The sequence below is a fragment of the Durio zibethinus genome, chromosome 4, assembly GCF_047325235.1.
Source record: "Durio zibethinus cultivar Kanyao isolate XHJ-2024 chromosome 4, ASM4732523v1, whole genome shotgun sequence".
Lineage (NCBI taxonomy): Eukaryota > Viridiplantae > Streptophyta > Magnoliopsida > Malvales > Malvaceae > Durio > Durio zibethinus.
Window position 1 is genome coordinate 10,091,116 of NC_143165.1, and position 10,919 is coordinate 10,102,034.

Genomic DNA, 10,919 nt, shown 5'->3' on the forward strand with positions numbered 1-10,919 from the left:
CATGCCTTGATCGGTGTCATTACATATTTAGATTATCGAAAGAATAATTAAATAGTAAAAAATTGACCAAAACAACATAAATGCCTAGATTTATACAAACTTTTGTAATTAGCCGGAAAGTCTAATCAGGATCATGTATGTCAAATTGTAAGCAAAAGTAAAAACTTTCTCATTGATATAAAAAATATTTACTTGTATAATAGATCTTGAATAATAAAAATAATCAGTATACGTGTCCACATGAATTATAACACAACTTTCGTGTATAACACAATATAAATATACAAATTTTAATATTTTACAGAATATAAATACATGAATTACCAAATCTATAACAAAAGATTTCAACTCAGGAATACCTACTCAAACTCTCAGGCTTTTTAAAATTTTTTTCCCCTTTATGAATACTATACATTTTTTTTTCTCTGCTCTGCAAGGTTTTTCCCTTAGTTTCTCCATAGATTCTGATCTGATTAATAAAGAGGGGAAGAGAACTAACAAGAAATGGTGTTTGCTGCACGAACTCCGGCCGGCAACAAAAGCTTCAAGCTACTTGATCTTCAAGCAATGAGAGAAAAGGAAGGGGGCAAAATGGTTAAGAGCAGACAGACTCTTCTACAGATTCAAAACAGCAAGTACATGGCAAGAAGCGCAGCCATAAGCGGCACCATGACACAAGCAGACACTTGAGGCTGTCCATTTGGTGATGATGCTGGGGCTGTTGCAGTACCAGATGGACTTGAAGTTGGGGTGGTTTTTGTGGCAACAGGAGGCAAAGGGGGCTCACTAACATCTGCCTCATTCAGGTAGGGATTTGGAGCTTCAGCTGGTGGCAAGTAGTCAATTGTGATTAATTTCCAAAGGCTGCCAGGCTCAACGGGGCTCATATAACCAGGTGTTTTGTCGCCTCTGTTTAAGCATCGGTTCCCTACAAAAAGATTATCAAATCAACACCAATCCTATGAAAATTTTATAGCTTCTGCATATAACAGTGCCAACATTCAACCGGCAAGCACTTACTCTGGTATCTATTAGATGTTTTTGGGAAGTCTGTAATGACACCATCAATACCAGCTATAGTGTAGAAGGAATTGATCTCAACAGTTGCATCAGAAAAGTAGTCCCATGCTTGAGATACGAACTCATTACTGAAGGTTTGAACATATACAGAGAGATTAGCTTTATGTAGCCTTGGGACAACATCCGTAACACCAGTGATGAATGCTGTATTTTCAGGAAAGACAGAGTCCTTGCTAATGACCACAATGCTAGCAAATCTCTTAATGTCGTCAATTGCTGTACTCTCAGCACCACCGATATCTCCATCAACCTTGTAGACAAGTTTATAGTTGGTTTTACTCTTGAACTTCATTAGAACAGAGCTATTACTGGACTGGATCATAACTGTCTGAGCTGTCTGTTCATCATAGCCAGCTTTGCTCAAAGCATTAAGTACTGCATCAGTTAAACCATATCCCTGCTCTGCAAGGTAAGGAGCATTCTGAAAGGAATAAACAAGTCAAAAATCTTCACAAATATTCCTGTTATGTTGTCAAGGAAGAAACCATTTGAAATACAAATATTACAACATTTATAGCTAGCTCACAATAGCCGTTGATCCAAGATTTTTTTTCTAGATGTGTCCACTTAACACACACATATATATATATGTAAAATTGTGGGTGGATTTGCTAATTCTATCAACCAAAAGGGGCATCCAAGAAAAAATTTTGGAGGTGTCCCGGGAAAGTTTTTCCTTCAAATTTTCTTTTTGAGGTTTACAACTTTTGAATATGGATCCACCACTGGCTCACAAAAGAGGCTTTTAAGCAAATTAGAGTTTCAGGGGAAGGGAATTTTTTTTTTTAATCAAAGAAAGAAAAGAAGATTGGAATTTACTCACAGAATGTCAAGGAAAAATAGGGACACATGTAGATACCCAAGAAGATTTTGCTAACCATAGAGGGGAAATAATCATGAAGATTACACTTTTGCAGTATCTATGATTTTCTTACATTATTTTGCAAGTAAGTTCAAACCGAATATGATAGTTTAAATACAAGAAAGACATCCCACAAGAGACAAAACTTACATAAAATTTTTTAAGTGAAGTTTGTGAAATTCTTTCTTAAAAATGATTTAATAAAAACTTTAATAAAAAAATCAAAACCAATAAATTGATAGAATTTAATGTGAAAATCAATCATACGTAAAAAAAAATTATTAAAAAAATTATTTATAATTCAAATTTTAACGACACTTATTCAACAGTAAAAATTGTCAATATTTTTACAAAAAATGTCTATTTAAAAATATATCAAAATTTATTAAAATATTTTTCTAATTTTGCACACTTGATTTATGTAACAAAAATTTTTAATCTATCAGTTTTGATTTTCGATTTTAGTTTTTATTTATTAGTTTCTAATTGAAAACTTCACAAACTTCACATAAGGAATTTCATCTATGTCTTTCCCTCCTACGAGATAGGTTTATCTGGATCTCAACATTTGGAAAACAAAGGAATGATCTTTAAATCTCAAGTGATATTCAGTTATGATGAGAGCATTAAAAGTTTTGGAAACCCTAGAATTAGCGAACTTTAGAGTGATTTAGGCAATGTATCTACAGATGTCAAGTTCATAATGGTGGCAGTTTCTTATGAAACTACATTTCTATGTTTCTTTGACCATTTGGTTCAATATATTTCTACATGGCATAACCCACAGCTACCATAGTTATGATTAAGACTCAATCTGATATGTTTCTCGGAATAATTAGGATACCAAACAGTACCCACCGGCACAGCAGATAACCATAGTTGCCATTCACAGTGCCTAACCTCTTAACATCCATCATTAGGTTCAATAATGCAAGTAGAAAATAAAAATTACGGCAGTAAACTCCAATGCAAGAAACTTGAAAGTTGAATAGGAAAAGTATAGAATGGCACGAACTGACCTCTATGCTGATTAAGACACCATAAAGAGAGCTAGCATTCTTTGCCATGGCTAAAAAATCATCTAAAGTTAAGAACTTCCCAGAATTTTTGAACTTCGGATTTCGAAACAATTTGTAAGCTGACTGTGGGCTTGATATTACAGCTACAATGAAAGTAATGATAGATTACAAAAAAATTAATGCCAATTATATCTATTTAAGAAACAGCAAGACGGCTAAATCTCAGCAACTAAAACACAGACTTAGATGATAAGGCAAAGTAAATAAAACTGACATAGTATGCACGGAAACATTATCTCCCAAAGCAGGGATTTTAGTCATGCTCCTCGAACAAGGTTATGGGTAACAATCTTTCAAGCACAGAAAAAAATTTGAGGAGGAGCACTCACAAAGCATCAAAAATACCCACTCAACATAATGTACAAAATTCAATCTTTATTGAGTTAGACAACTTTTATTTTCAACATGTTATGTTTCGAAAACTATTAGAGACTATAGATGACATCCCACCCATTCCAAAAGAAAAAATAAAACAAAGCAAAAGTTCAGTACAATAAAGAACAAGCAAAATGAGAACTAAATTCAACTTACGTGTCAAGTTTCGAATATCAATCCATGACATGTTGAAGGTAAATATTCCACTGCCTTGCGTAATCTCTGGAATTGTTGTTGTAAGATTGCTAAAACTTGATTGAGCAACTGTTGTGCTATCTATCAGATTTATAGAGCCCAAGCAAATAGGTGTTCCATCCTTTGTCATTTGAACAGGACAGTCAAGAACATCTACACCATCTTTAATTGCTTTTAAATATGCCAAGTCAGTACAACCAGGAAAGTCTCCACTTGCTCCATTTTTTGAGATGACCAAAAGGTTCACTGTAGCATGCCGACAAAATAAAATACGTTATGATAAACCTTAAAACGATTGTTGGTGCCTTGAAACTCATAATCTCATGACTGTTACCACTAACTCTCAAAAAGAAAAATAAGATCTTTTGATCAGAAGCATTGTATAATGACACACCTTGTTTTGAAGCATTTTTGCCTAGATGAGCAAAGCAATCTGCAATATGAAACAAAAGTTAGCATCTCATCGAAAATGGTTCTTATCCATTAGCAGCAAAGGATAATGATATCTAGTAAAAACCAGACAACATTTCTTTCAGTAATCAGTCTAAGTTATTGTGTAGGGCATGTCAGGCCACAACAGTAAAGAGAGATAGAAAAGGCAGACATAGTTTCGCTTCACCTTCTTATTCATATGATGCAACTACAGCATGAGGCAACCAAGGTGAAAAAAAAAAGTGGAAGATTCTTAGGTGCACCCTGTTAGTCGTACAGCAGGATATACTCCCTAATTTGTGAAAACTACAAAAATTTGGAAGACATTTCCAAGATGGCAGCACAAGTCAATCAGACAAGTAAGGCTCAATAGGAATAATGAGAATTTCACCATAATTTAAGTTAAAAAGTAAATAACATTTTATAAGATGCAAAAACAAATTGAAGAAATATACGAGAACTGACATTGCATATACAAACTGGTATATAACTTACCTATAGCTGCTGATGGAGATAATGGGAAGTCGGATATCAATCCATCAACAGAGAAGTTACCATTGTCAACAAACTGAAGATACTCAGCCACTGGATCGTAGGAGTAATTGAAGCTAAATGGAACATCATTATAAAAGTCAGATGCAAAAACTTCTAGCCCTTCTTTGTGAGCATCCAAGACAACAGAGGTAGAAGATAGCAAATAAAGATCTGCATCTACGCGCCAGATATAAGACTTGGGTAAAATGATTCCAGAGGCAAATGTCTTGATAAATGTGAGATTTTTTAAGAGAGAATCATAAGTCTGGTTGGTTGAAGGCTCCACCTCTTTCTGTCCTAGAAACCGGAAGACAAGCTTTGTTGTGCTTCTTCGGAAACGTGCTGCAATACTTTGCAAGAAAGCCACCTCCGGTGATGAGATATAGCCAACAGTTACATTCACATTTCTTGTTACAGAAAGTATAAAGTTTTTCATACTCAGGTTGTGTTGTGTATAGAACGCATCATGCTGCAAAAATAGAAAAGCATTCAATTAAATCCAAAAACAGGAAGATGAAGTTATACTAATTTAATACCGGGATAAGAAGAGACAAGAGTGAAAAAGTAAGACAAAGGAATTATTAAGCATTGATTAATCCTATACCTGAATATTCAACCAAAAACCAGGAGGTTGTAAATTTGAAGATATATCCTGAACAGTCATAATTGGATAACCATTGCCATCAAGCTTATTGGAACGAGAATAGACACCTTGAGTTACTGTCCAGATAACAAATTGCACATTAGAATGTGATACATCAAACAAATAGCAGAAAGCACGAAGAATTTACTACTAGAGCATTTCAAAGCAAGTCAAGAAACAAACTTACTGAAAAAACATGCTGAATCTCAATAGGTAATAATGTTGACATGACTGCTAGCACAAGCATATCAGAATTCAGAATTAATTACCTAATTAATTGCAAAATTGCTTGAACTGGGTTTTTAATGGTCAGTGTTTGATGATTCAAAACTAAAACTTATTTTGACACCATTAGATGAACTTGGCACTCACAAGTTCATTAACCATACATCAAGCAAAGTTTATGAAGATAATGATAATAATGAGAATGGCGACAAACACAAAAGTAATGAATGATATCAAGAACATTGATGATGACAGGAAAAAAAAAAAAAAACACAAAGAGGATAAATTGTTAGCTGAACTTACAAGAAACATTTCCTAGATCCTTGAGAGCGTAATCAACAGAAAACCATCCCTTGGTAGAGACGCCATTAACAAGGTAAGCCTTCTGCCCATGCGGGTAAATATGTGCAATGTCAGAATTATTATCCAGATTAAGATCAGGAAAGCAAATCCCAGCTGCATCTTTTGTTAATTGCACATCACACCACAAGATTGCATCAGGTAGACTAGTTGATAAAGCGAAGCTATAAGCTATGAAACTAGAGTCTGGAAATATTCCAGAAAATCCACCACGTGCTATGACAAAGGGTGCATTCCCTGCAAAAGGAATCAAATAGTTTAAGCTTATTGAACAACAGAAAATTAAAAAGTAAAACGAACTTTACAAAATCTTTGTCTGATATGAATGCTAATGTTAAATGCTTTTATGTATCTATAGACTGAAATGTTGTAGCTCACTATGCTGACAGGTGAGGATATCGAAATTTTAACCTGCCCTGAAGAACGTCTACTTCTCATATTGTAAAATGTTGGAATATATCGTATTTGCTCTTCATCAATGTTCTTCATAACCAAACAAATTTTAGCAAAATTTTTAGTTAATTATGCTATTCAAGCTGTTTGGTAGAGAAAAAAAAAAGCCAAACTGTTAATAAAGAACAAAATCCCATTATAGTTTAAGAACGAAGACTCAAAATAGAAAGCAAAAATATTCAAAGAAGTAAATCATGAAAGACTTGAAGCTGCATTTTCCATCAATTTGTTTCACTTTCTCATCAACAAAAATTGAAAATTTTTAACTACTGAATAGATGAAATAAATAGAAAATTTGTAAAAAGAAAAGGGAAAGATTTCCACTTTGAGTAAGTTGGAAATCATTAAAACACGCGTTTTTTATCGTTTCTTCAACCTTTTATAGGAATGAAAGAGAAATTAGACAAAATTTTCTTTCTTTAAGGAAAAAGGAGAAAATCTGAAAAGCTTTGTCTTTCCTCCGCTTTCTTTGCAAACAAACGGAAAATATTAAATATTTAAGAAAAAAAAGTGAAGCTCCAACTAGCATAGTTTGAACAATCTTCTCACCATTTTATTTTCCTGGAAACCAAAGATAAACTAACTAAAATCCAAACAGCTCAAGTAGCTCGAAGTAAGCTTAGATTGAGCAATTTTCTCATCATTTCCTTCACTTTCGAGGAAACCAAACAAAAACAAGCTTACAATTAAGCCAAACACAGGAAAAATCGAACATGTTTCCAGCTCAACAAGCCATTTCCTCAACATTTCCTCCTCCTTCTCATCAACCAAACAGAAAACTAACTAAAAAAAAGAAACTATAACCAAAAGAAAATAAATTTATCTCATCAATTGATTAATTTATAAAAGAAAACAAAGAAAGAATCTAAATAAGAGAAACCCACCGCTTAGAGTCTGCCAACGAGAACGAGTCGATCCCTGAGCAGAAACCAAAGCTACTGAAGCTAACAAAGCTTGAACTACCAAAATGGCAACCGAAATGCCACGTAAGCTTCCCATTGCCGGTAAAATCTCCTCCGCTGACAACCGAGCTCAGCTCCGCCACTGATCTCCGCCGTCTGTTTGTTCCTGTCCTTCGTAAACCGTACAAGATTAGAGAGAGAACAGAGGAAAACACTGAACTTTTAGGCTGGCTTTGTTTTTGCTGGTTTCAGATATTTATATTATTAAAATTTAATTAATTATTATTTTTATCCAATTAAATGAGTTTCTCTCGACCGAATTATACGTTGTCCTCAGCTCGGCTCCAACCGGTCTGAGGAAGGTTCTTGGCTTAGAGGTTTTTGTCCTAAGCTGCGGGACAACGATTGAGTGTGACCGCCTCCACATTATTATCATGATCCCTAAAATTTTAAACTTGAGGTTTTCTTTGTTTTTACTTTATTTATATATTTAATGGTGAATTTGTATTTAGGAAAGTAAAAAGAAATTTATTGCAAGAATAAATTTAAAGTTACATGTAATTTTTTATGGTTCCTTTATATTTCCTAGGTAATTAGATGTAATTAAAAAAAAAGTAGCTAGAAATCTTATTTAAATATGTAATGAATCGAATATGAACAAATTTTATATATTTGTAATTTATTTATTTAATTAATGAATTTTAAAATATTATTCGCATTTTTTTTTAAGTTTAAGATGAATATAAATAAATAAAAATCAAATATATTCACAAATTATTCATCAAATATTATGTTTGTTTACACATTCAAATGTAAACAAATTAAACATGAACGAATGAATAAATTTTACTATATTTGTGTTCTATTTATTTGATGAACGAATTTTAAAACGTTATTTGTGATTATTTATTCAGCTTAATAAATAATATAATCAAACAAAAAATTATCCTATTCTCAAATTATTTATCTAACTTTTTTTATTTTACACTCATAATCTTGTTACAATAATAGAATGGTAATTTATTATGATATGTACCCTACAAATAAAATATTTATAACTAAAGCAACAATTTGACCAGGTTTTCTATTTAATACTATTATTTTTTTCAACTTAGGTTTATTAATTTTATTTAACAATACATGATATATACAAATATCAATATCAAGTTTTGCATTAAAACAATTATGCTGACGGTGTTTTTGGTACAAATAAATGATCTATACTTGCAATAGAAAAATACGATCAAAGGGCATCGAAGTTGATTTTTTATGATGCATTTCGCTAAGTTAATTAAGTGTTTAAATTTTTTGGATGGAGAAGGAAAGTTGTGGAGAATGTGTGGAAAGCTTAAAAGATAAAGGTTTAAAATTATCATACTTAGACTTTTTTTTTTACCTTTTACATGAGATAATAGATAATATAATCGATGTTGTTGGGAGTTGATGAAAATATTATGTGGAACTTGAAATAGAGCCATTAAGTATGGCTCATTTAATAATCCCAAAGTAACGTTGATTACCTTTAATGATTATAAGTAAATTAAAAATTAATTGATTTATTGTGAGATAATATTTCGATGAGACATTAATAATAGTAATTGGGCAATCTTATTTTGGATGAATGAGTGAAGACGAGCATATTTTATGACGAGAGGTCTAAGTACAAATCATTTTTAGTATAACATGTTAGTCAAATGTATATTAACTTGACGAGTGTGGATGTTGATTTTGTTGACTATTAAGTGGATAAAAAAGTTATAAATTTAAATTATGTATCAAAGATTAAAAAAATCTTTTTTAATGTTAATTTAGTAATAAAAAGTTATACCTTTCATAAAAAAAATGAAGTATTATGCAAAAATTAACTTTTTTGTAAATCAAAACCTTGTATATGATAATTTGTTCATAAATGTAACGATTGTAAAAAATTAGTTATTTTAAACTTGACAAATGAAAATATTAATTTTAAAGTCATGATGTGTATTTGTTGATCTTTTTTAAAATCACATTATCCTGATTTAGATTTTTTAAATAAGTTTATATATTTTTATTATACTAAAAAAACTTTTATCCCTTATTTGTATTCAAATGAAATTTTATTTGAAACAAAAGATTGATTCATGCTAAAGGTTTATTTGTGTACAAATCAAAAGTTAAGAGTCTATTTAAATATAAATTAAAAATTAAAAATTTATTTTGATGTAATAAAAATATAAATATTTATATAAATAAAATGATAAAATTCAATGATTCTTTTATTATTTTAGCCATTTTTCTTCTTTTATACATAGAAAAACAAAAACATCAACAAGATTAAACCGGTTAATAAGAAGAAAAGTTTCATTTTCTTATCAATTGAGTTCGATCTTTGAAGAACATTTGGAGGATAAAATCTTGAATGCATTAGATGGTAATTCATATATTTGATAAAAAATTTATATTATAATTTATATCGATACATTAAATTCAACATATTTTTCTCAAAATTCATATGTTGTTTTGTCAAAATTTTAAATTATGTTATTTTTTATTTTATTTTATGTAATATCATTGTATTATGTTTAAATGGTTAAAATTAATTAAATTAATATAAAAAATATATCGTAAGATTATTAAAAAATCAAATCCAAACAAATGAAAAATATCGATTGGTATTATAAAAATATAGAAAAAAAAAATTATGCAGAGTAACAACGAGATCCGAATTAGAAACGTGGATCAGACTCTTTCTCAGTAAATATTTTCCACTGGCATGATGGTTTGGAGTTTCAAAACCAATAATAACCACCGCAAATGTCCTCGCCTGCGCCAATTAGAGGGACAGCCGATCCCAGCCATTGAATGTCTGAACTGAATTAGTCAAAAGTACTGGACCCACTTTCTTTTTTTTCATGGCTCGAGCCTTCCAACCCAAGCCAGCAACTGGATGAAGTGGAGGGTAGAAGTGTAAAATTTTTAAATTAAAAATTGATTTAAAATTATAATATTTTATTAAGTACGGTTTAATTTATTTATTTATTTAAATTAAATTTAAATTTTAAATATATGTATAATTTAGCTCGAATTTTAAATTAAAAAATAAAAAAATTAAATTATAAATTTTTTAAAGTTTTATATGTATTTTAAATTTTTATAAATAAAATAATTATTTTATATTTAAATTATTTAATTATAAAAAATGATATTAAAATAATATATAAAAAATAAAAAAGTTTAAATTTAAAACTTAAAACCAAATTTGTAGAATTAATACCGAATTATATAAAAATTCGATTTAAATTCAAATAAAAGTTTAAAAATTTATAATTTTATATATTATTTAAAATCAAATCAAATTTATTTTCGGAGTGCATCACTAAGTCGATCATTAAGAGAGTGGTTGGGTCCACGGCAGTTCCCACATGGCAAAAGCCACCACCGTGGGGTCACGCAAACGCGCAAAAACGGTCACGTTCCAAAGTGGGATCCTACCAGTCCACCACAAGGAGGAAAAAAATGGCTAAAATTTGTTGCAAAGTGGGAAATCAATATAAAATCTTGAGGATGAAATTGAAAGATTAGACAAATTATGTGTTTAGACTTAGGATTTTGAAGGGTTGACCTTGAGTCAATGCTTAAACACCAAATTGTGTTTTGGTTAAATTGATGGTTACTGTATTTGAAGCTGTTTTTTGTTTTAAATATGATTAGGGATATTTTATATTATATTTTATTTTAATTTTTCTTTAAATGTTTTAAAACTATTTTTATACTTAAATTTAATTTTTTACTAAATTAAA

General features: G+C 30.5%; 1 protein-coding gene across 1 annotated transcript; it reads right to left on the reverse strand.

Moving 5' to 3' along the window:
- Positions 1–241: 241 nt before the first annotated feature.
- LOC111287283 (glycerophosphodiester phosphodiesterase GDPDL3-like) lies at positions 242–7,380 on the reverse strand. The gene is made up of 9 exons (XM_022877698.2): positions 7,123–7,380; positions 5,729–6,022; positions 5,162–5,277; positions 4,519–5,026; positions 3,986–4,024; positions 3,553–3,837; positions 2,962–3,104; positions 1,021–1,501; positions 242–928 (listed from the first exon to the last, which is right to left on the reverse strand). The coding sequence occupies exons 1-9, from the start codon at positions 7,235–7,237 to the stop codon at positions 624–626; spliced, it is 2,286 nt and encodes a 761-aa protein (XP_022733433.1). The 5' UTR covers positions 7,238–7,380; the 3' UTR covers positions 242–623.
- Between the last annotated feature and the right edge of the window lie 3,539 nt (positions 7,381–10,919).

Coding starts and splice junctions, on each gene's coding strand:
- LOC111287283 (XM_022877698.2), bottom strand. CDS start 7,237: ATGGGAAGCTTACGTGGCATTTCGGTTGCCATTTTGGTAGTTCAAGCT. Junction 5,027..5,161: donor GTTTTTGGTTGAATATTCAG/GTATAGGATTAA, acceptor CTATTTTTGCAG/CATGATGCGTTCTATACACA. Junction 929..1,020: donor AACATCTAATAGATACCAGA/GTAAGTGCTTGC, acceptor ATCTTTTTGTAG/GGAACCGATGCTTAAACAGA.